Source organism: Felis catus, chromosome F2 (assembly GCF_018350175.1).
Source record: "Felis catus isolate Fca126 chromosome F2, F.catus_Fca126_mat1.0, whole genome shotgun sequence".
Taxonomy (NCBI): Eukaryota; Metazoa; Chordata; class Mammalia; order Carnivora; family Felidae; genus Felis; species Felis catus.
Window position 1 is genome coordinate 43,638,668 of NC_058385.1, and position 25,783 is coordinate 43,664,450.

The following is a 25,783-nucleotide window of genomic DNA, read 5'->3' on the forward strand; positions in this document are numbered from 1 at the left end:
AGAGCGAGTAGCAATGATTTCTGAACAGCTAATCAGAAATCTCTGTCAAAATATTTCACTAAGAATTCTTCCTCTTTTCTCCCCAGGAGCCAGTCTACTTGATGACCTATATAAATATTTCTCCTTCCATCACTCCCGTGGAGACACCATGACTATCATGGATCCAAAGCAGATGAATGTTGCTGCCGCTGTTTGGGCTGTTGTCTCTTACGTCATTGCAGACATGGAGGAAATGCTGCCCAGGTCTTAGCAAGAGCAAGAAAGAAGGCGTGCTTGTCCTTTCTGGCCAGGAATCCTGAGTCTGCAGCTCCAGGAAGTCCTTCTTCAACTAACAGTTTCATCTGACCTAGTCCATTTTCAAAGCACAGTACTTTTTCATACTTTCTATTACCGTCTCTCTTGATACTTTCCAAATTCTGTTTCTAGAGGAATAAATGACCCCCCACCCAACATAGAATCCACATATGGTAGAGATCACAGTGGGGATATTTCATTATACCACCTGTAAAAAATATTGTTTCTACATTGAAAGTAAATACTGGATAAATATTTGGAAGATCTCTGGTTTTCATGTGTCTATTGATGAACATTAAGTCAAATACAATGACACCAGTTTTTTATGCTATTTATCAAAGGAGTAGAGGAATACACAATTGTAATATGGTCTTCACTGAATGTATGGAGACATTTGGCTTTCTAATTTCTACATTTTTATGTCATTAGAATTTTTTAATGAAATACGATTTTTTAATTAAAAGAAAAAAATGTCACCATTTGGAGATAAAAACTAAGTATGTATAATCTAGTTGCCTTACTCAAGATACAAAATAAGGTCTATCACCAGGTAAACAATAATATAAATATACTGTTGATGTTTTATATATTTCACAAAAGATTTCTGTGAAGTTGGAGCATATTCCCATTTTGCTGTTGACAAGGTTGAGACTCAACAAGGCCAAATAATACTCATAGGCTCTAACAGAGAAAAAACATTGATCCTCATCCACTCTGGGAACAATATCTACTGTTCTTCTACACACAATGTCCAGTATTCAATTTAAAAAAATAATTTAATGGAGCTCCTGGATGCTCAGTTGGTTAAGCAACCAACTCTTGGTTTCAGCTCAGGTCATGATCTCACAGTTCATGGGTTTGAGCTCCACACTGGGCTCCGTGCTAGCAGTAAAGGGCCTGCTCGAGATTCTCTCTCTCTGCCCGTTCCTTGCTCACTCTGTCACTCTCTCTCTCACACAAAATAAATAAACTTTAAAAATTATTTAAAAATTTTTTTAAATAATTTTAAAAACTACAAGAAAAAGTAAACGCATTGTCAAGAGTTAAAGCAAATGAGAGAGCCAGACTAAAAGATAACCTAGATGCTGGAACTATCAGAGAGGGATCTGACATAACTTTGGTGGATACATTAAAGATCTAGGACTACATACATGAACAGAAGGAGAATTTTAACAGAGAGATGAAAACTATAAAACAGAGTCAAATGCCAATGCTAAAATAAAAAATATAATATCAGAGATGAAGAATTTCCTTATTGGGTACCTCAGCAGACTGAACAAGGCTGAGGAAAGAATGAACTTGAAATTAGGCCAATAAAAAGTACCCAAACTGAAACACTAAGGAAAGAAATAGTGAAGGAAAACAAACACCAAAATGATCTTCCAAAAGTTGTAATCTAATACATATGTGATTTAATATACATGTAATTGGATAGCAAATGGTCTAACATACATGTAATTGAATTTCCAGAAGGAAAAGACAAAGTAACAGTTTTATTAATGGTAATAATTAAAAGGATTGATGGATAGAGTAGGTCTTTCATTTCTGGCAAGGCAGCAAAGTGATACTTTGACCCTTACACTAAAAATTCTGGATACCATCTGAGAAACACTCTCTTAAATATATAAATACTGGTTAAAAGTTAAAAAAATATTAAACAAAAAACTAAGTGAAGGCATGAACCAAAAGAGATACATAGCACATTAAATCAGCTTTCTCCATGAGAAAATTTGCAGAAGGTGGTAAACTTCAATTCCATTTCACTGCTTTTCAGGGCTCAGGGAACTGTAGACAAATCTCAAAGACATATTAGGGATATTAGAGAACCCCCAATAAAACTGAGATCTCAAAGGATTATACCTCAATACAATGGTGAACTAAAAATAAATTTCAATACTGCAAGGAAAATTACCATTATTGAATAAGTGCTGAGTAGAAGGCCCAAAGAAATTCCCATCGATAAAGTTACAATAAATATTAACCCACAGTCAAATGCAAAAAAATTTAAAAAACAAAAGCAAATACAGAACTGTAGCATTCTGAGCAAGAACAAAGAATACAAAACATAATTGAACCACAATGTCTTCTGATATTGGAATTATTAGACTGAGAATTTTTTAAACTATATCTATTGTGTTTAAAGAAGCAAAAGAAGAGATTGAAAATTGAATGTGAGAGTACAAGTGACCAGGCATATTGTAAAAAAAAAAAATAGAACTTAAAGAAATGTAAACAATTATAAGTAAAAATTTAAACTTAGGGGACCAGTTTAATTGCAGATAGGAGAATTCATGAACTGAAAGATTAGTGAAAAAAATGAGAATTTAGCACAGAAAGAAAAAACACAGAAGATATGAACGAGAGGTTAAGAAATATGAAGGATAGAGTTATCATCTAATACATATTTAATCAGGGTTGCATAAAAGAGAAAATAAGACAAACAATAATAAAAGAAATAAGACTACAAGAATAAGAATAAATAATAAATGAAAAACTTCCAGAAATAATGAAATATATCACTTCACACAGTCAAGAAGCCCAGTGAATCCCAAACAGAATAAATGCAAAGAAATCTACACTAGGACATGTTATAGAGAAACTACAGACCACAGAAAAGATCTTTGAAACGAGAGAAGGGATTATTTTAAAAGGAACAAAAATCAATAATAGCTAACTTCTTAATAACAGCAACAATGCAAGCCAGAAGACACTGGAAAGATACCTTCAACATGCTAGGAGACAATTACCAACCTAAAAATTGTATGCTCAGCAAAAATAGCATACAAGAACGAGAACAAAATAAGGATGTTTTCAGGTAAACAGAAATTGAGAGAGTTTACCAGCAACAGACCTTTGATAAAGGAAATATGAAAATGTCTACTCCTGGAAAAATTAAATGGCCCTAGAGTGAAGACTAATAGACAAGAAGTGAAAAGTCTGGCTCCACACCAAAAATCTATGTATGATCATTTAGACTCATCTACAGGCAATTACAAGGGGGCAGGGCAGACCAGCCCAGCAGGCCTCATGGAGGAAAGCTATCCTCACGCAAGACTTAGTACACAACTGGTACGTTATATTTTTCTGAAGAGAGTTGCAGTCAAGGACTTAGGACCTACTGGCCAGCCAGACTCATACATAATCTGCATTTCAAGCCCAACAACTCCATTCAGAGGCCTCCCTATTGGGGATCTTGACTAAGACACTTTTGTCTACTCTGACTTGGTTCTTTTCACTTCTCGCCATTTCCCCTCCCTTCTTCCTAACCCCATCCCAATCCATAAAATGGCAGGAGCCTTTTGTTCAGAACTCTTTGGCAGTAAGATTCCCCTCCATCTGTGCTGATTCACCTGACCCTTGCCTGGTGTGAGGAACATGGAACATTGGGGAACTGGTCCCTATTCTTATATCTTGCATATGTTATCTGCATAAGTAATAAAAGCATGATTGTTAATTTCATTTTGGTTCCTTGTCCTAATTGATCACCTCAGTGGCAGCTCACTAGAAATGAAGAGCAAAGAAGATGGTAAATATTTTAAACATGAACTAAATAAAATAATATCTATAATTTGAAAAGAAAGAAGATAATTGGCTAGAATAGCATATAAATGAAAAGAGAAGTTACAGGAATTGGTGTCCTAAGGTCCTTGTATTGCTCTAGAAGATAACAGAGGTACTGTCTAAATTTAGGCTTTACCAAGTTAAATATAAATGTTAAATTTTCTAGAGTAACCACAAAAAAAAAATAGAGGTAGAGTGTAAAACAACAGAACAACATCTCCAAAAATGGAATAAGGAGAAAAAACTCAATAAATTTACTACCACAATGGACTAATCAACTAAAAAAATATAAGTTTGGAAAATAAGTGACTTAATGAAATGAAGAAGTGACCCATGTGCCACAGAATAAATCATAATTGAAATTAAAACACTTCCACAACTGAATAATAACACACATGCACACACACACACACACACACACACACACACACACACACACACACAACCGCCTCCATATCAAAACTTTCAGAACTCAGATTTAGGGGAGGGGTGAGGAGACCCTCTGCAGGTCTCTAACATTCTCACTCTGTGAAACTCTCCCCTCTCTGAGAGTGTATCTTATGAACTCTAGCTGCCTTGGCCTCTTCTGTGAGCACTCAGATCCCTCTCCTTAACTCGGTTGGCTGCTCTCTGTTTGGGTTTTCCTTCTCTGAACTGCAACTGCAACTCTCAAGGCAGTAATCTAGGGCCAGCATAGAGCTCACCCTATTTGTTTCTGTCTCTTGGGCACCTATGTCCTTCATTTCCTGATGTCCACTGTCTTGTTTCATACATTTTATTTGGATTTTTGTTTAATATTGAAAGACAAGTCTGGTCCTTTTTACTTCTGCTTGGCCAGAAGTGAGTGTCAAATCACTAATTTTTGTCCAGTGTATACAACCATATTCATTTTATGTTTTGTACATTTTGGTTCATTCTTTTCTCACTACTTGATTCTAATTTGGGAATGTGGATCTCAGGGATTTCATGAACTGCCCAAAGACTGAGATTAAAAATAAGCAGCATCTATGAATTATCAGAACCCATTGCCTATATACTGGAAATGGCTCTTAGGAAATGGATCTTATTTCATCTCTTTGCCTTTCCCCAGAGAGTTGTTTATTTCCCTGGGGGCGGGGGGAAATAATTATACAGGGCCAAACGATAGCAGAATTGGCCCATTTCCTAACTGACCCCCTTACTGCTGCTTTACTGGAGAAGTATTAGAGGAGCTAGGTTGGGGGACATTGTGAATATTGCGGGCAGGGGAGTGTGTTGGTGAATGTGGTTATCAGTAGCACTAGTAATATAGGAGATATGGAGAAGTACATGGGAGTTGGAAAAATAGAAGGGTGGAAGAAGGAATATGAAAAAAAACTCACAAGAACATGCACATCCTAACTGCTTAGGTCTACTAGATAGTTGTGGAGCCTGGCACATGCTATTGAATAACTATAGCTATAGACATTTTTAGGTAGAATTCTCTTATTTTCCATAAATTGTTGTAAAAGGAACTGTTCATCTGCTAAGAAATGGTGTATCATTTGAGTGGTGGCCTATTTCCTCTGCATACAGCAGCTTTCCAATTTGACTTCAGGGTCAAGTTGCTTTTCTGATTCATTTGGTTGAGTAGACTTAAGTGCAAATTGAGAAGAGAAGCCATTTAAATACTGTATAATGTGAAGAAGGTGAATTCTGCAACAGAAAAAGGAGGGGATTCAGGGAAAGGAGGTCGATTGCTGATTTTGCCCTTGACTTCGTTAAGATGTGGCTTTGAGGGTTCTGATGTGTCTGCGAATGATTTGGAGTTTAGGTTCCCCAGAGTGTTCCACCTTCCTCACAATAATTACACTAATGACACCAAGAGTGTTTTGAAAATCCTCATGCTTCTACACCACATCCATTTCATTGCCACGCAGTTCTATTTGCTCAGTATGCTTCCTTCATAATAATTCGAGATGCTTCCCATTTACCTTGAGTAAATATCAAACAGATCTTGATATCTATATCTGTCTCATGAAATATACATTCTCTCTAACTGTGCCCAAATGATTAATTTACTGCTATGTGATGATTAGCATAAAAATCTCATCACGACACCAGATAGAAATGTTATCACTAATTGCCGTTTGAAGTGAAGAATGTTTTTTGCATAGAAATAAATGATGCATGCTTACTTCTCAATTCTGTGTTAAACCAGAAAACCCAAGACCATTTTTGGAGCTGAAAGAAATTACCTTTGAAGTTTTTTTCTTCTCTCTCCCTTAAATGGTCCATAGTTCAGCAAAGGAATGGTGGAAAGCAATTGTTAATGGAGTTTTGTACACAAAATGAGATAAGTCAACTCAGTTCTCATCAAAGCAGGTCTTCCAATCAATCAGTTACTCAAATCAGGCAAAGACGTTTTCCCTGGATATTAAGGCCTCCCTGAGATCCTGAAACTTGGCAGGTAACCACTCATATATTTGCAGCATATCCTAAGAGCACTCAAGCTCTTCAGAGAACCTGACATTCTTAATATCACTGGTGGTTATTCTGGGTCTCCTCAAGCAGTATCTCTGGATTGGACGGTACCTCAGAGAGCCTTGTTCTATTTTCCAGATTGAAAGAACATTAGCTGTGCCTTACATCTTCATGATGTAAAAGTCACACCCTAGTCTAATTAGTTCTCTTAACTCTAAGTACCAGCCAGTCTATCCCAGAAGTTGTAATGGAACGTGAATTTCCACCAAGCTCTGACTTGCCATCCAGATCATCATCACCATTATCACTAACACCCACCCTGGGCCAGTTATACTGCTAAGAACTTTATATGCATCTTCTCATTTAATCTTCACTCGATGTATCGATGCTAGTCCTATTTTAACCCCCATTTTAGAGATGAGAAAACCTGGGTATACAACTCATAAATAACTTTTTCAAGATCATGGAGCTGATAAAATGTAGCGGAAATCTAGAAAATTCAAGCCAAATATCTACCTCAGACAAACAAATTATCTGAACAGCAAACCTTTCTAGCTTTCACCGTGTGGATGGATTGAGTCTAACTGGCGCATTTCATTCCAAGGAATAGCAGGTGGGGCTTCAACAGTGCCATGCTTTGGCCCGAGAAAGAGGGGCCTTGTGCTTTTAGAGGGCTACACATATCACAAACACACACCAACAGCAAATTTCGTGAGGGATATATGGTTGCTTCTGTCACCAGGGATCTGGTGCTCAGGGCTTGCACAGTGTGACCGATGACTCTAAGTCTCCACTCCCAGGCTCCAAGGACACACTGCTCCTCAGGTCTTGCCTTTGAGAGAAGACTATATCTGAATGTTGTGAACATAGACACTACCTAAGAGCATGAAGACTTGAGGAACAGAAGTACTCAAGAAAAAAAGACAAATTCATTAACTTGTCAAATCTTTCTTCTCAGAGATCGAAAATGCAATAGATTCTTGCATTAATGAGCTATTATTCCCCAGAAGTGTTGAGCATTTTTTCTTGATTCTCATCGTGTCCCAGTTTGTGGCCCTGAACGTACCTGTGAATAAAGCATGGCATTTGCAGGAGTTGTACATGGTGACATGCTACATTATTTTATATCTGCGATATTAAATAATATGTATTCCTCATAAATTTGAGTATCTATTGATTTAGGCATAACACTTTTGAAATCTAATATCCATAATTTAAATTGGCAACTAGATGGACACTCAATGTTAAATGCAAATTGTTTTATTTTTGTAAAAATATTTAACATTTTTAAATTTAAATTTTAAGTTCACTTTATTTAAATATTTTTATTTAAATATTCATTAATTATAGTTTGTGTTTCTTTTATTAACTTTTTTTAAATTTACATCCAAATTAGTTAGCATATACTACAACAGTGATATCAGGAGTAGATTCCTTAATGCCCCTTACCCATTTAGCCCATCCCCCCTCCCACAATCCCTCCAGGAACCTTCAGTTTGTTCTCCATATTTCTGAGTCTCTTCTGTTTTGTCTCCCTCCATGTTTTTATATTATTTTTGTTTCCTTTCCCTTATGTTCATCTGTTTTGTCTCTTGAAGTCCTCAAATGAGTGAGGTCATATGATTTTTGTCTTTCTCTGACTAATTTCGCTTCACATAATACCCTCCAGTTCCATCCATGCAGTTGCAAATGGCAAGATTTCATTCTTTTTGATTGCCGAGTAAAACTCCATTGTATATATATATGCCACATCTTCTTTATCTATTCATCCATCAATGAACATTTGGGTTCTTTCCATACTTTGGCTATTGTTTTTGGTGCTGCTATAAACATGGTGGTGCATGTGTCCCTTCGAAACAGCACACCTGTATCCCATGGGTAAATGCCTAGTAGTGCAAGTGCTGGGTCGTAGGGTAGTTCTATTTTTAGTTTTTTGAGGAATCTCCATACTGTTTTCCAGAGTGGCTGCACCATCTTGCATTGCCACCAACAATGCAAAAGAGATCCTCTCTCTGCATCCTCGCCAACATCTGTTGTTGCCTGAGTTGTTAATGTTAGCCATTCTGACAGATGTAAGGTGGTATCTCATTGTGGTTTTGATTTGTATTTCCCTGATGATAAGCAATGTTGAGCATTTTTTCATGTGTCAGTTGGCCATCTGGATGTCTTCTTTGGAGAAGTGTGTATTCATGTCTTTTGCCCATTTCTTCACTGGATAATTTATTTTTTGGGTGTTGAGTTTGATAAGTTCTTTATAGATTTTGGATACTAGCCCTTTATCTGATAACGTCATTTGCAAATATCTTCTCCCATTCTGTCAGTTGCCTTTTAGTTTTGTTGATTGTTTCCTTCGCTGTGCAGAAGCTTTTTATTTTGATGAGGTCCCAGTAGTTCATTTTTGCTTTTGTTTCCCTGGCCTCCAGAGACGTGTTGAGTAAGAAGTTGCTGCGGGCAAGATCAAAGAGATTTTTGCCTGCTTTCTCCTTGAGGATTTTGGTGGCTTCCTGTCTTACATTTAGGTCTTTCATCCATTTTGAGTTTATTTTGTGAATGGTGTAAGAAAGTGGTCCAGATTCATTCTTCATGTCGCCGTCCAGTTTTCCCAGCACCACTTGCTGAAGAGACTGTCTTTATTCCATTGGATATTCTTTCCTGCTTTGTCAAAGATTAGTTGGCGATATTTCTGGCTATATTTCTCTATTCTGTTCCATTGATCTGAGTACCTGTGCTTGTGCCAGTACCATACTGTCTTGATGATTACAGCTTTGTAGTATAGCTTGAAGTCTGGTATTGTGATGCCTCCTGCTTTGGTTTTCTTTTTCAAGATTGCTTTGGCTATTCGGGGTTTTTGTGGTTCCATACAAATTTTAGGATTATTTGTTCTAGCTCTGTGAAGAATGCTGGTGTTACTTTGATAGGGATTTTGTTGAATATGTAGATGGCTTTGGGCAGTATCAACATTTTAATAATATTTGTTCTTCCTATCCAGGAGCATGGAATCTTTTTCCGTTTTGTGTGCGTGTGTGTGTGTGTGTTTGTGTGTGTGTGTGTGTGTCTTCTTCAATTTCTTTCATAAGCTTTCTATAGTTTTCAGTGTATAGATTTTTCACCTCTTTAGTTAGTTTTATTCCTAGATATTTTATGGGTTTTGGTGAAACTGTAAATGGGATCAATTCCTTGATTTCTCTTTCTGTCACTTCATCGTTGGTGTATAGGAATGCAACTGATTTCTGTGCGTTGAATTTACATCCTGCAACTTTACTGAATTCATGAATCAATTCTAGCAGTTTTTTGGTAGATCTTTTGGGTTTTCCACATAGAGTATCATGTCATCCGTGAAGAATGAAAGTTTGACCTCCTCCTGGCCAATTTGGATGCCTTTTATTTCTTTGTGTTGTCTGATTGCTGAGGCTAAGACTTCCAATACTATGTTGAATAACAGTGGCAAGAGCGAACATCTCTGTCTTGTTCCTGACCTTAGGAGGAAAGCTGTCAGTTTTTCCCCATTGAGGATGATATTAGCGTTGTGTTGTTCATATATGGTGTTTATGATCTCGAGGTATGCTCCTTCTATCCCTACTTTCTTGAGGGTTTTTATCAAGAAAGGATGCTGTATTTTTGTCAAGTGCTTTCTCTGCATCTATTAAGAGGATCATATGGTTCTTGTCCTTTCTTTTATTGATGTGATGAATGATGCTAATTGTTTTGCAGATATTGAACCAGCCCTGCATCCCAGGTATAAATCCCACATGATCGTGGTGAATTTTTTAATGTATTGTTGGATCCGGTTGGCTAATATCTTGTTGAGGATTTTTGCATCCATGTTCATCAGGGAAATTGGTCTATAGTTCTCCTTTTTAGTGTGGTCTCTGTCTGGTTTTGGAATCAAGGTAATGCTGGCTTTGTAGAAAGAGTTTCGAAGTTTTCCTTCCATTTCTATTTTTTGGAATACCTTCAAGAGAATAAATAGGTGTTAACTCTTCCTTAAATGCTTGGTAGAATTCCCCTGGAAATCCATCTGGCCCTGGACTCTTGTTTTTTTGGGAGATTTTTGATTACTAATTTGATTTCCTTACTGGTTATGGGTCTGTTCAAATTTTCTATTTCTTCCTGTTTCAGTTTTGGTAGTGCATATGTTTCTAGGAATTTGTCCATTTCTTCCAGATTGCCCATTTTATTGGCATATAATTGCTCTTAATATTATCTTATTGGTGTTTTTATTTCTGCTGTGTTGGTTGTGATCTCTCCCCTTTCATTCTTGATTTTTTTTTTACTCTTCTCCTTTTTCTTTTTGATCAAACTGGCTAGTGGTTTATCAATTTTGTTAATTCTTTCAAAGAACCAGCTTCTGATTTCATTGATCTGTTCTACTGGGTTTTTTTTTTGTTTGTTTGTTTGTTTCAATAGCATTAATTTCTGCTCTAATCTTTATTATTTCCTGTCTTCTGCTGGTTTGGGGTTTTATTTGCTGTTCTTTTTCCAGCTCCTTAAGGCGTAAGGTTAGGTTGTGTATCTGAGATCTTTCTTCCTTCTTTAGAAAGGCTTGGATTGCTATATACTTTCCTCTTATGACTGCCTTTGCTGTGTCCCAGAGGTTTTGGGTTATGGTGTTATCATTTTCATTGGCTTCCATGAATTTTTTAATTTCCTCTTTAACTTCTTGGTTAGCCCGTTCATTCTTTAGTAGAATGTTCTTCAGTCTCCAAGTATTTGTTACCTTTCCAAATTTTTTCTTGTGGTTGATTTCAAGTTTCATAGCATTGTGGTCTGAAAATATGCACAGTATGATCTCAGTCTTTTTCTATTTACTTAAGGCTGATTTGTGTCCCAGTATATGGTCTATACTAGAGAACATTCCGTGTGCACTGGAGAAGAATGTATATTCTGCTGCTTTAGGATGAAATGTTCTGAATATATCTGTTAAGTCCATCTGGTCCAGTGTGTCATTCAAAGCCATTGTTTCCTTGTTGATTTTTGATTAGATGATCTGTCCATTGCTGTGAGTGGGATGTTGAAGTCTCCTACTATTATAGTATTACTGCCGATGAGTTACTTTATGTTTGTGATTAATTGATTTATATATTTTGGTGCTCTCACATTTTGGCGCATAAATGTGTACAATTGTTAGGTCTTCTTTGTGGATAGACCCCTTGATTATGCTATAATGCCCTTCTGCATCTCTTGATACAGTCTACCTTAAAGTCTAGATTGTCTGATATAAGTAGGGCTACTCCAGCTTTCTTTTGTTGACCATTAGCATGAGAGATGGTTCTCCATCCCCTTACTGTCAATCTGAAGGTGTCTTTAGGTCTAAAGTGGGTCTCTTGTAAACACCATATAGATGGATCTTGTTTTCTTATCCATTCTGTTACCCTATGTCTTTTGATTGGAGCATTGAGTCCATTGATGTTTAGAGTGAGTACTGAAAGATATGAATTTATTGTCATTATGTTTCTTGTAGAGTTGGAGTTTCTGGTGGTGTTCTCTGGTCCTTTTTAATCCTTTGTTGCTTTTGGTATTTATATATATATATATATATTTTTCATCTTTTCTTCCCTCAGAAAGTCCCCCTTAAAATTTCTTGCAGGGCTGGTTTAATGCTTACAAACTCCTTTAATTTTTATTTGTCTGGGAACCTTTTAATCTCTCCCATTTTGAATGACAGCCTTGCTGGATAAAGAATTCTTGGCTGCATAGTTTTCTGATTCAGCACACTGAATATATCCCGCCACTCCTTTCTGGCCTGCCAAGTTTCTGTGCATAGGTCTGCTGCAAACCTGATCTGTCTTCCCTTGTAGGTTAGGGACTTTTTTTCCCTTGCTGCTTTCGTGATTCTCTCCTTGCCTAAGTATTTTGTGAATTTGACTATGATATGCCTTGTTGATGGTCGGTTTTTGTTGAATCTAATGGGGGTCCTCTGTGCTTCCTGGATTTTGATGTCTGTGTCTTTCCCCAGGTTAGGAAAGTTTTCTGCTATGATTTGCTCACATAACCCTTCTACCCCTATTTCTCTCTCATCCTCCTCTGGGACCCCTATGATTCTGATATTGTTTCTTTTTAATGAGTAACTGATTTCTCTCATTCTTAAATCGTGCTCTTTTGCCTTAATCTCCCTCTTTTTTTTCTGCTTTGTTATTCTCTATAAGTTTGTCCTCTATATCACTGATTCTCTGTTCTGCCTCGTCCATCCTTGCCGCCACTGCATCCATCCATGATTGCAGCTCAGTTATGGCATTTTTAATTTCATTCTGGCTATTTTTTACTTCTTTTATCTCTGCAGAAAAGGATTCAAGTCTATTTTTGACTCCAGTTAGTATTCTTCTTATTGTGATTTTAAATTCTGGTTCAGACATCTTGCTTGTATGTGTTGGTTACATCCCTGGCTGTCGTTTCTTCATGCTCATTCTTTTGGGGTGAATTCCTTCCTTTTGTCATTTTCAAGGTAGAAAAAAAATTAATGAGGTAGAAAAATTAAAATTAAAAAACTAAAATTAAAAAATATTAAAATTAAAAAATTAAAAATACACACACATACAAAAAGTGAATAAATGATGCTCGATCCTAGTTGTGTTTTGGTCTGAGTGTTGAAAGTGGTTTGCCAGATTAGAGAAAAAAAGAGTGGGGAAGGAAATTGTTCGAGAATTTGAAAAAATGAATACACCGAAGGAGACTAAAATGAGATGATGGAAGTAACATAGAATTTGAAAAAATTTACACAAAGTAAAGAATATAGTAGAAAAAAATTAAAGAAAAATATTTTTAATAAAAATTAAAAATAAAAATGAATTTTTTCTCTTTCTGTTTTCAAGAATAAGAAAAGAAAAAAGAGAAAAAAGAGAAGAAAAAAAGGAAATTTTTTGAAAATTTGAGAAAGTGAATACACTGTAGTAGACTAGAATAAAATGATGGAAGTAAAATAGAATTTGAAAAAATTTACATAAATGTAAAAAAATAGTAAAAAAATTACAAATATTTTAATAGAAATTTAAAGTAAAAATGAAGTTTTTCTCTTTTTGCATTCAAGAAAAAGAAAAGAAATGAAAAAGTTAAAAAAAATATTTTTAAAAAGAAATCATTTGAAAATTTGAAAAAGTGAATACACTGAAGTAGACTAAAATAAAATGATGGAAGTAAAATAGAATTTGAAAAAAATTACACAAAAGTAAAAAATATAGTAAAAATATAAAGAAAAATATTTTTAATAAAAATTGACAATAAAATGAATTTTTTCTCTTTCTGTATTCAAGAAAAAGAAAAGAAGTGAAAAAGAGAAAGAAAAGAAAGAAAATTGAATAGATGGACCTGCTAACAGATTGAAATAGGACTGAAATTACTTCATTTTTTCTTGAAGTCAGACTATGAAGTGCCTTATAGTCTATAAACTAAGCAGGTAGTGAGACTTGTGTTCTTGAAGAGCAAGGTTGGTCCAGTTGGACGGGGCTCAGTGTAATGGTTCCGTTCTCCCCTAGATGGCGCTGCTAGCCTACTGGGGTGGAGTATCGTGGCACTCTAGGTGTGTATGCGCATGCGCATGCACGGGAGCAGTGAAAATGGCGTCGCCCAGCTACCCAGTCTCTAGTATCAGAACTCTGTTCTCCCCGATCAGCAATCGCGCACCCGTCCTCTGTCTTCAGCTCTCGTCCACTCCCTGCTTTTTCACTGTCTGTGACCAGGCCCCAGGCAATACCTCTCTCCTGAGTTTTGTCTCAAATACAGCAGTTTTCCCTGGCTCCTTACTTCCAAAGGACTGCAGCTTTGACCCACTCCGCCCTTCTGCGGGAGGGTCTCACCAAGCAATGGCCAAATGAGCAATGGCCAAATAAGCAACGGCTGAAAGTTGGCTGCACCCAGGAACGCTTGCTGCTGGACCCTGCTGCTGCCGGTGTCCCGAGAGTGCAGCCAGGTGCCAGCCCACCCCAGAAAAAGTTCACGAAATAGTGTAGCAGCAGCTTTTCAGGGATTATGAAAAATCACAACACACATCTGGCACCAGGCTTCACACTTAATGACCTTGTTCCAGCACCAGAGAATGTGGTCATTCTCTGGGGTCTGCTGGGACCAGGTGGCTTCAACAGTCTCTACCAAATGTCCTTCCAGCAGTGGAACCGCTTTTCCCTATGTGGCCCAAGAACCTCCCAGACCCCACTCTGCTCCTGGGGATTCGCCCTTCCCACCAGAACACCACCTGGTATGGAGCTGTGGAGTTGCAGACTTTGCGCTCCCCTTGTTTACAGTCTTAATGGAATTTAAACCCTCTCCTTTCTCCTTTCTCCCTTTTTAGTTTAGTCCCTGTAGCTGTTTCCAATTTTCCACTTTCTCTCCAGCTCCTTTTGGGGAGGGGTGCTTTTCCCGTATTCTCCCTCCTTCCCCCGTCTCCATCCTCTCTCCACCCACAAAAGCACCTCCCTGCCTGCTGCAGCTTCTCGCTCCCCATGTTCAGCTCTTTGTGCCGTGTACCTGCTGAATTCTGTGGTTCAGGTTGTGCAGATTGTTGTGTTAATCCCCCAATCAGTTTTCTAGGTGTGTAGGATGGTTTAGTGTTGGTCTGGCTGTATATCATGGACACGAGACACACAAAAAACTTCCATGCTGTTCTGCCATCTTGGCTTCTCCCAATTTGTGTTTCTTTTTAATTCAATAGTTGTTTATTATTTCTAATTGTAAAACACACATAAGCTAAAATTTACCACGTTAACCATTTTTAAGAATACAGTTCAGTGGCATTAAGTACACCCACATTTTTGTGCAACCATCAGCACCATCTATCTCCAGAATTCTTTTCCTCTTACAAAACTGAAACCCTGTCCCAATTAAACAATAACACCCCATTGTCCCCAGGGTCCCCAGCCTCTCGCAACCACCTGTCTACTTTCTGTCTCTGAATCTGACTACTCCAAGTACCTTATATAAGTGAAATCATACAATAGTTTTCCAGTGACTGGCATTTCACTTAATGTAACATCCTCAAGGTTCATCGATGTTGTAGGATGTATCAGAATTTCCTCCCTTTCTAAAACTGAATAATACTGCATTGTACGCTTAAAGCACATTGTGTTTATTCGTCAATATTGACTTGGGTTTTTTACACTTTGGGACCATTGTGAGTAATCCTGCCATGAACATTAGTATATAAATATCTCTTCTAGATCCTGCTTAACCCCAGCAGTAGAATTGCTGGATCACATTGTAATTCCATTTCTAATTTTTTGAGGAACCACTATACTGTTTTCCACAGTGGCTGCACCATCTTACATTTCCAGCAACAGTGCACAAGGGCTCTGATTTCTCCACATTCTCACCAACACTTGTTATTTTCCCTTTTCTTTCCCCATGCTTTTGTTTTTCTGTTTTGTGTTTGTTTTTGTTTTGTAGCCATTCTAATGGGTGTGAGATGGTTATCTTATTGTAGTTTCAAGTTCAGTTCCTTAATGATTGGTAATGCTGAGCATCTTTTTATGTGCTTATTGGTCATTTGTATATGTCTTTGAAGAAATATCTGTTTAAGTCTTTTGCCCAATTTTTAATCAAGGTGTTTGGGTTTATTGTTGTTGTAATTGAGTTGTAAGAGTTCTTTATATATTCTGTGTATAACCTTATCAGAGAGATGATTTGCAAATATTTTTGCTCATTCTGGGGGTTACCTTTTCACTCTGATGATTGTTATCAGTTGACGCAGAGAATTTTTAAATTTTGATATAGTCCAGTTTATTATTTGCTTTTGTTGCCTGTTCCTTTGATGTCTTATCCAAGAAACCATTGCCACATGTGTTGTCATAAAGCTTTTCCCCTATGGTTTTTTCAAAAAAAGTTTTATAGTGTTAGCTTTCACATTTAGGTCTTTGATCCATTTGGGGTCAATTTTATATATGGTATAATGTAAGGGTTCAACTTTATTCTTTTACATATAGCATAATGTAAGGGTCCAACTTTATTCTTTTGAGTATGAATATCCAGTTTTCCCAACAACATTTGTTGAATAGACTATCTTTTCTTCATTGAATGGTCTGGGCACCCTGGTCAAAAATCATTCAACCATCTCTAACAGAAGGTTTGTTTCTGGATTCTTTATTCTATTCCAGTGTTCTAAGTGTTTGTCTTTATGCCAGTACCACACTGTTTTATTTACTGTAACTTTATACATTTTGAAAACAGTAAGTGTAAGACCTCAAACTTTGTTCTTTTTCAAAATTGTTTTGACTATTTGGGGCCCCTTGTGATTCTATATGAATTTTAAGATGGATTTTTTATTTCCATAAAAAAACACTATTGAAATTTTGATGGGAATTGCACTGAATCTATAGATCACTTTGGGTAACATTGATATCCTAACAGCATTAAGTCTTCTAATCCACAAGTAAGGGATGTTGTTTTAGCTCAGGCTACTCTAACAAAATACCATAGACTGATATCTTACACAACAGACATTTATTTCTCACAGTTCTGGATGCTGGGAAGTCCAAGATCAAGGTGCTGACAGATTAAGTTCTTAGTGAAGACCCTTTTCCTGACTTGTATACAATCACCTTCACTGTGTGCATGCACATGATTTTTTGTTAGTGTGTGTTCATTGGAGAGCTCATGTCTCTTCCACTTTTTAAAGAGCAATAATCCCATAATTTACATTACAAATCTGATTATGCACTCCTGCTTGGAGACCTTCAGTAGCTTCTCTTTGCACTTGGGATAAAGCTCATAATACAAAGTCCTGAATGTTCTAACCTTGTCTTCCTTTCTGGCCTCAGTTTACATGCCACTCTTCCTGTCTTCACTCTGCCCACATTGACTTTTTTTCTAGTTCTAACATCACTTTCTGCCCCCAAGACCTGTGCACATGTGGTTTCTTCCTATAATGTTCTCCCCTTACGCTTTTTCTTTGTTCAACTCCTGCCTATCCCCTGGGCTCATCTCTAAGGTCTCTTCCTCTGGCATGCCTCCTTTAAATCTTGGGACTAGAGAGATCCCAATAATAACAAAAACTATAATTATTTTTATGGTCATGTATAAAGGTTAACATTTGTTTTTACCTATCCAGTAGGCAACGAGATAGGCATTTCACATGGATTCACTCATGTCATTCTCCCAAAAGCCCTCCTCTCCATTTTTACAAATGAAGAAGTCAAGATTTAGACAGCTTAAGTCACTGCCCCGGTCACATTACTAATAAGAGGTGGAGTCAAGATTTTAATCAAGGTTATCTAATCCCAGAGCTTATGTATTTAGTCCTAATACCTCATTGATTTTCTCCGTTAAGGGCCCTCATTCATGATTTGTTCATTTATTCCACATGTTTATCAAGTTTCTACCATGTGGCAGGCAAGGTAAGGTACTGGGGTATGGAGGTGAGCAGCAAGACAGATAAGGTCCCTACACTTAAAGAACTTTGTCGTAGTGGAGGAGCAAGAACATAAAATGTAGAAGTAAGCAAATAAACAAAGATCACTTCTATGGAACTGAGCTGATTATGTGGTGAATAATAAGTATGGAAGGCCTGCTATTGACAGGATGGGCTCTGATGGTCTCTAAAAAGGGGACATTTGAGCTGAGTCCTAAAGGATGATGGGGCAGAACTAGCTAATTGTTCCTAAGAATGCATTCTACTTTTTTTATGGTAACAGACCCCCTAAATTTTAGCTAGGTTGTAGTCTCTACCTTACTTTATAATTAGGTGTAACCATGAGACTAAGTTCTGGCTAATGGGTTATAACTGGAAGTGGCCCAAGAAACTTCCAGTAAGTCTCCTTAAAGGGAGCAAGGGAGATGGGCATGCTCTTCTCCTCCCATCCTCTTTCCTTTCGGAAGGTTGAAGCATCAACAGCCAACTTGCACCATGAAGTGAACTTGAGAATGCAAGTCACACACAGCAGAGAAGCAAACAGGAAGGAGTATGGGTCCCTGATGATGGGGAGTACCATGTCACCCTGGACTGACTCCCTCAGATAAAACTTTATTGAAGTAGTTCTTCCTGCAAAGCGTGACTGCACTTCTTTATGATTTTGAAGACTTAATACTGCTGCTTGTGAAGTGTAGACTACAAGCTTCATGCACCATCTGTCAGCCACTGTAGTGACCAACTAAACATCCTCAGGAAGTCATCATAGGCCCTTTGGTTGACTCTAACTCCCAATCACAGGAAATGACTGGTTTTCTTTTCTCTCTGGTATGCCTTTGGAAGGAGTTTGGAAGGCATTTGGTGTGCCGGAAGGGCCACTCACTTGATCAGATGGCACCTGCCAAACTGACACAGATAAAGAGTGCCACAATGCAGATCTCTGAAAAATGCCTCCATGACATATTAGCAATTTCACAAACACATTCAAAAGTTCAGATAACACTTTTGATGTCCTTGATCTTTGCACTTCCAAATGGTGGCTGAACAAACAGAAATCAGTCTTCTTTGAAACCTTCAAAGCAGTGAAATTGCTTAAATCAGTTTGTTGACTATTCTCTGACTTCCAAAGGTCAGGGAAGGTTTTCTGTGTGTGTTCGTCCCTTCTGATTCACTTTCACATTCTCTTGTAAGTACTTTGGTTCTAAAAAAAAGTTAAGTCAATCATTTATTTGTTTTTTATGCAACTTTGAATTTCCAATAAAGACTTGGCCAACTTTTCTGAGGACCAAAAATGGCTATTTTTGAAATAGTTGTATAAACATCCTATTAGGAAATGGTAAATAGAACTCACCAGGATGGAGGTAAATGAGTAAGTGCAGAACTGATTCTTTTACCAACATATTTAAACCTCATGAAATCAGAAACGTGTTATTACACCAGAAGATTCCACATAAAATCCAGTGTGCTCAAGTTTTTTGCGTTATCATTTGTGTGAACTGGGGCTTGATCATGGCAGTAGAAGAGATACATGATTTTGTACTTGTTTCTCAACAATTTCCAACTCAGTAATCAGCACCTGAGGGTGACTCTCCCTGTGAGGAAGACAGCATGGAAGTTGCCATGTATGGAGATGAGCTAAGGGGCTGAGCAGTGGCGTCTTCACTATCATTATGACCTCAATCAGGATTCTAAAGGGAAGTCACAAGAATACATGCAAACTAACTGCAGAAAAAATGAGAGAGAGATAGAATGGAAAAATACTGAAGTATCCTGTGAACTCCACTTGGGTATTTCCAGGCTTTAGAAATTAAACCAGAGACTGATTCCTGCTTAACAGTCCTTCCCAAACCCTTTCACCTCACAAATATTACATAAAATGATGATATTTTCATGGCCCATGGGGATAAAATAATGAGGCTGCTTCGTGAAATCGAAAGCGACTTGCTCCTTGGCATACTGATCAGCCACCCAGATAAAGACCTTTCTTTAGTCTCCCAATTCCCAAGTTCTTAGGAAACAATCATGGCAAACATTTCTTGAGCCCCTGTTGTATGGCAGACACTGCTCTAAGCATTACACATGCATTTTATTCACTCATTAAATCTTCACACAAGTTAGGTATTATATTTTCCTCTTTCACATATAAGAAAACCCAGGTATTTGGAGTCTAAGCTATATACTCAAGGTCACATGGCTCACGGTGCAGGCAGGGTTTAAATCTACTTTGGCCCTTAATCTAGTTTGGTGTTAACCCTCAGTTATACTGTCTCTATCAGACACTAAAGCCTTCTAAAAAGGAAGTGAACTGATTGACCAGGTTTGAGTCAGGTACCCATCTGAGGACCAATCGATGATGAGAAGGGGGTGGGATCACACTGGAGAAAGCAACTTGGTCCTCATGCCACACCCTGTGGAAGGAGGGGGGGGAGGGCAAATCCTGGCAAAGAAATGTTTGACCAACACTAATAAGGATCCTCTTCCTCCCCACCCTCCTCTTCTCTCAGGGACCCAGGGTTAACTGATGTATTCTTCTCCTTTCACAGTACACTACCATCACGATGTGTCTCTTTATTTAATCTTATTCCTCTCCACACTAGAATTCCATCTCAGTCCCAAAAGGCCACCATTCTACTTTGTTTGATAGGAATCATTTTACCTATATATGTTCTTATATACGTATATTTTTTCATGTGTATGCATTTTTAAGTAACATATATGACATGGTGCTACAAGCCCCATTCTTGTCTCCCTTTTGCCACTCAGTCTTACGTTCATAAGATATATCCACATTGCCATGTTGCCAGCCCATTGCTTCTGACCACAGCATATATTCTAGGGTATGCCTGCACCACTCAACCCATGTCTTGTACCAGTCATGGACTACTGGGTTTTATAGACCACCCCACTCAACTTGGGATCCCCTCATTTGGGAAGACCCCCCTCTGCCTGGGGAAGTGTTCCTCCTCTGTGCTTGCACTTTCCTCTGAGTTTGCTTCCATCAGGACAGAGGCCATAGAGCAGCTTGGTTTAAAGTACAGGATTGGGGCCACACTGCCTGGACTCAGAATCCCATCTCTTCCATTTATAGCTAAGTCATATAGCCTGTAGGTACCTCCTCTTCCTCATATGCAAAATGTTAGCCACAGCTACCCATGGGATTATTGTGAAGATTAAATGAGAAAAATCTATGAAATGTGCTAAGAACAGTGCCTGATACAAATGAAGTGCTATTATAACTACTGTAATATTTGTTGCATGTATCAGAATGGTCTATTTACTTGTCTATTCCACCACCAGATTATGAAACCCTTGGCTTTTCCATCTCTGTGTCTCAGAACCCCACACGTTGCAAGAACCGAATGCAGGTTCATTGGATGTTGCTCTCTCTTACTCACTCTGTGGTTTGACATGGCTGCAGTATTGGTATCTAGAAACGAACTGGGTTGAGAAGAGGCTCAGATAGAGTAGGCTGGAGATGTGGCTTTAGAAGGGAGAACTTTCCTGGAGCTATAATGCTGGGCAATAGAAAATATAGTGTCAGCTGCTACATACAGCCAGGAAGGTCAGCAGGTCACCCAAGAGCAGCTCCCAGAGGACATCCTTACATAGGCAGCTTTATGAACTTGGCCAGAGTGTGGCTAAGAGCCAGCTCATGGCCATGTGCCAACACTTTCTGGCCTCCTGTGTGTTCGCCTCAGTGACCTCGTCTGTACAATAGGACTAATACCATCTACCCTATACGACTGTCCCAAGGATTATGTGAGGGAACAATTATAAAGTGCTTAGAACAGTGTCTGGAATGACCTCAATCAGTCATAAATGTTAGTTTTCCTTACAATGACCACCACACAACTGATTACTCTTACTTACAAATAGAGTCGGAAGATGCCACTCGTTTTCTTTCTTGTTTCAGGATCTTGGAGTTTTTGTTTCTTCATCTGTATATTTGTTTTTTGGTTTTATTTATTTACTTGGTATTCTGGTGGGAACTATTTGTTAGCTGGTTATCTGATAGAAGGTTCTAGTCTTTTTAGCCTCAACAAATGTGCCCTTGAACTCACAGATGGGCAGTACAGCCTGTCTATCTTTGAAGGCTTCCTAAGGACAATATCATTCTCAGGTTAGAAGTTCTCTGAAGTGCCAGCCAGCAGCAACCCATAGTCAGATATTCCCAGGAATACCAGGGGGCACCATTTATAATCACAGAACATGCCTAAATGGGAATGAATTTGATCTTCTTTGTTGAAAAAAAAAAAAAAGTGAAGGGGAAGAAGAACAAGGAAATCAAACACAGGTCCAGTGGGGCTACCCTCAGAATGATGAAGGCCTTTCCTATTAGCTATATAAGCAACTTTTAGACGGCTGCTGTGCATAGAAAGACTCTTTTTTAAAATGCTTTGGTTTCATACAGGGAAAGAAACCCTCAGGGTGAATTACTGGCTGCTCTACATTAGAGGCCTCGCTGTAAGAACCATTAGCTATAAAAAGAGAGGTTAATTATGAGGAGAATTGTGTGGCCGAAGCTGAGGGAGTTATAGTGACTTGCAGGGAGGGGGCTGATCAGGAGGCCACGTTTGATGGCAACGCCCTCTCCTGGACAAAGGCTGAATCTGGAGGCTGATACCAGGCGCAATGCTTGGGCCGGTTTGTGTTGGGTTCATTAGCTGTGGGGGTTATTGCCTATGGGATCATTAACTTGTAGCAGGAGAAGGGGGAAGGAGCAAGAGGAGTGGGGACACTTAGCAAAATTTCTCATTCTATAAAATTAGGATCTTGTGAAACTTCAAAAAGACTTTGTCAGGTTTAGTAATCCTACTCCCTACTCTCATCCATTCTAGAAGATCCGGCTTCCCACTATGCCTTAAGACATGCTCATGTAAAGAAGCACTTGGTTTCCAAGAAACCGCATGAATTTTTTTTTTTCCTTTTAGAAGGACTCAAAGATAAAATGTTGTGTTTTGTCATGAAAATTTTATTTCAAGTGAGGAATCCAATTCCCAGTCTGGCCCCTGCCAACATTCTGAGGACAAATAGAAATCCACGCTGGGCAAAATTTCGGAGCTCATCTCCAAAAGGGATAGTTTGACAAAATGTATACATGCTTCAGACCTTGCCGTCGTTAACTGAGTACCTACTGTATGCCAGGCACCAACAGTACATTTTTCTCGCCTTGTTTCACTATACCACAGAATTTGTGACTCCCCAGCACAGGTGTGTGGTCACTAGTTCTGCAAATGCACACACCAAGAGTTAGGCTCACAGGTCCACCAAGGGCCACACAAAGAGAGCAGAGCAAGCATCCGTATTCAAATCCTTTGACAGACTGCTGTCATTTTCCACTCTTTAGCCCTGCCTCCACAAAATAACCCAAACAGTTACTGTTTGCAACCCTTGTCATAACCGTTCAAAAGTATGTAGCTCAAAGGAAGAAATGTTAAAATGTCTACTCCTGAGTGTGACACCCTCTGATCTCACCCACCCTGTGTATGCTTCTGGACCCCCTTTTTTGTTAGCCTTCCCAACTCTGGAGTATGCAAGTAGGCAGGTGAACTTTGTGACAAATACCCGGTAGATCTGAAGTGGGTGTGGATGTTGATTTTCCATTTTTATGATACATTTTCAATATGTATATAGGTAAGTAATTTCTTTGCCCATAACACTTCCAAGTCGAATTCTCTCTTATGAATATCTACTTCCCTGTGCCAGCCCTGGGCGAAATTTTACCATATTGAACTTCTGTTCTTCGCGGCCATCTTTCGAAGAAGGAAGTTATAAGAGCTCCTTCTGAAAGACGGTCTTGTCACAGGTTAATATAAATTAATGTGCCTCCACCTTCACTCACTCTAATTTCTTATGAACATTCAGCCTAAGCATTTTCAAATATTTTACATTCGGCAATGTTTACAAGGCCTGAACTTGAGCTCAGCCGGGGCACTGTTCTGGAAGTGAGCGGAATACGGTGTCTGGGAGCATGGTTTCTGGAGCCAGCTCTCCTGTGACTCCTGGCTCCACCATCACTTCTGCCATTGATTTTGAGCAAATCTCTTCACTCGCCTGTGTCTTATGTTCTCTTCTGAGAAAATGAGATTAGAATGTCCTCTACCTCATAGGGTTCCTATGAAGCATTACTTTATATAAAGTACTTAGAAAAATGCCTGGAACATAGTAGTAGCTCTGAATATGTGAGTTCCGCTGTCATCACTATTATCATTATTCCATAAGAAATACTTGAAGGACTAAAGATTCAGTGATATGCTTGTGACTCTCCTCCCCTAACTCACTTAGCAGGTCGTGTCCTGTGATGTGCATGGTTTTGAGAATACTCAATTCTAGTAAGTGAGTAAGCTTGCGGTTTACAAACATAGGCAAACTATCTGAAGGTGTGTAAGTCTAAATGAGTAGCTAGTAAGCAAAAAGTGTGGTTATCATAGGCAGAACCTATCGGATGTGTTAAGTATAAATATAAGTAGTTGGCAAGTGGAACATGTGCATGTTAATCGCATGGAGAGAAGGATGAAAGGACCAAGAAATACCTGATATTTATGATGCATCTGAACACCAAATATTCAGAGTGTACTAAATATATGTAAGGCTAAATATCAAGAAGCATTAAATATATGTGAGCATTTGATATTCGTGATCTCCTAATTGGGCAACCAGTTGGTTATATCCTTCAGGGCCCACGTGTGCTGTGCCCAAGAAACTCAAATAGAACTCATAGGTGCTCAGCTAGCTAATCAGCAAGCTATAGCATACTTGTTCCTATATCTCTGTAGTAGCACATGTATGTGATCTTGACCTAGAGCACCTTCCATCTGGGGGTTCTGTGTCAGGGATACTCAAGATCACCCTCAGTTTCAATGATTTGCTAAGAATCACGGAACTCAGAAAAGCATTTAAATTCATGGTTACAATTTATTACAGTGAAAGGATACAGATAGAAATCAGCAAAAGAAAAAGGTGCATATCACAGAGTTTAGGAGAGACTAGGTACAGGCTCTTAGTTGTCCTCTCCCAGTAGAATTATATGGATGACACTTAATTCTCCCAGCAATGATGCATGACACCACTTGCAAAGCATTGCCAAGCAGGAAGTTCAAACAAGCCTTAGTGTCCAGAATTTTTATTGGAATGCCTATGTGACTGACCTTAACTACTCAGACCCAGTTCCCTAGAGGTCCAACTGATAACATGTGGCCCAAGTCTCTTACCATAAATCACATTGTTAGCATAAACTATCTGGCAGGGCCCAAGGCCCCTGGTAAACAAAGATACTCTTATCAGACCATCTATTTCAAGGGCTCAAGGATTATCTCCCAAGAGGTAGTCAAGGACCATCCTTTCTTTGGAATGTACAGAGTTTGAGCACCCTAAGCCTGCTAAGCTAATTCTTTCCTATACAGTCCTCTTGCACAAACCTCAACTCTAGTCCTAGTAACCACACTATGAGCAGGGAGAGCTGAAGTGGCAGAGAGAGACGGGGCATATGGACATTGTGTACCCCAGGATTCACGTAGTGGAGTCCTCCAATTGCTCCCTACCCCAAGTGCATGAACTGACCCCATCTTTCCCCCCCTTGCTTACTGTTGTGTGTTTTAAATATATTTAATAAGCCTTGTGATTTAAGTATTTTAATTTGTTCTTTGAGTCTTTCTGGAACAACTTGTTCAATAGTGTATTTAGAGGCAACTGTTTTACTTGGAGACAATTTCCCACATGGCATGTCCTCACTTCATCATTTGTTGGGGCGGGTGGACAGGTGATCGGTCAGCCAGCTGCTGCAGATATACTACAGGAGCAAACAACACCAGTGCTTACAACAACCATGGTGTTATGAATTAGGAACAATAATGCAATCTATACAGGTGGGATAGAGAGGAGGAACAAGGTAACAAAGGAGATTCGTGAGAATATTGGTATGGCTGTTACCTTGTTGATTGGTTCTAGCCACAATTTGCCTCTAGCTCGTACTTATCGAATGCTCACTACAGATCAGACACCATACTAAACACTCTAGATGAATTAGCTTATCTTCACAATAGCCTGTGAGATAGGTACTCTGTTTACCTTCACCATTTTCTAGATGAGTAAACTGAGGCACAAAGGAACTTGTGTGAAGTCACATACTTTGTCAGTAGCAAAGCCAGAATTCATATG

General features: G+C 38.5%; 1 protein-coding gene and 1 long non-coding RNA gene across 5 annotated transcripts in view; one reads left to right on the forward strand and one right to left on the reverse strand.

Annotated features, from left to right (window-relative positions):
* CPQ (carboxypeptidase Q) overlaps positions 1-25,783 on the forward strand; it is a 429,842-nt gene that overhangs the window by 362,574 nt on the left and 41,485 nt on the right. Inside the window, exon 8 of one of the 4 annotated variants that reach the window (XM_004000001.5) lies at positions 87-560. The exons of the other annotated variants lie outside the window; for them this stretch is intronic. Coding sequence (XP_004000050.1) covers positions 87-250 — 164 coding nt within the window. The 3' untranslated portion in view covers positions 251-560. Of the gene's footprint in view, positions 1-86; positions 561-25,783 lie in introns of those variants that run through there. 4 annotated transcript variants of the gene reach the window in all.
* LOC109496113 lies at positions 16,706-19,367 on the reverse strand. Its single transcript, XR_002151952.2, has 2 exons — positions 18,978-19,367; positions 16,706-18,827 (listed from the first exon to the last, which is right to left on the reverse strand). It is a non-coding gene; the product is annotated as an uncharacterized LOC109496113 (long non-coding RNA).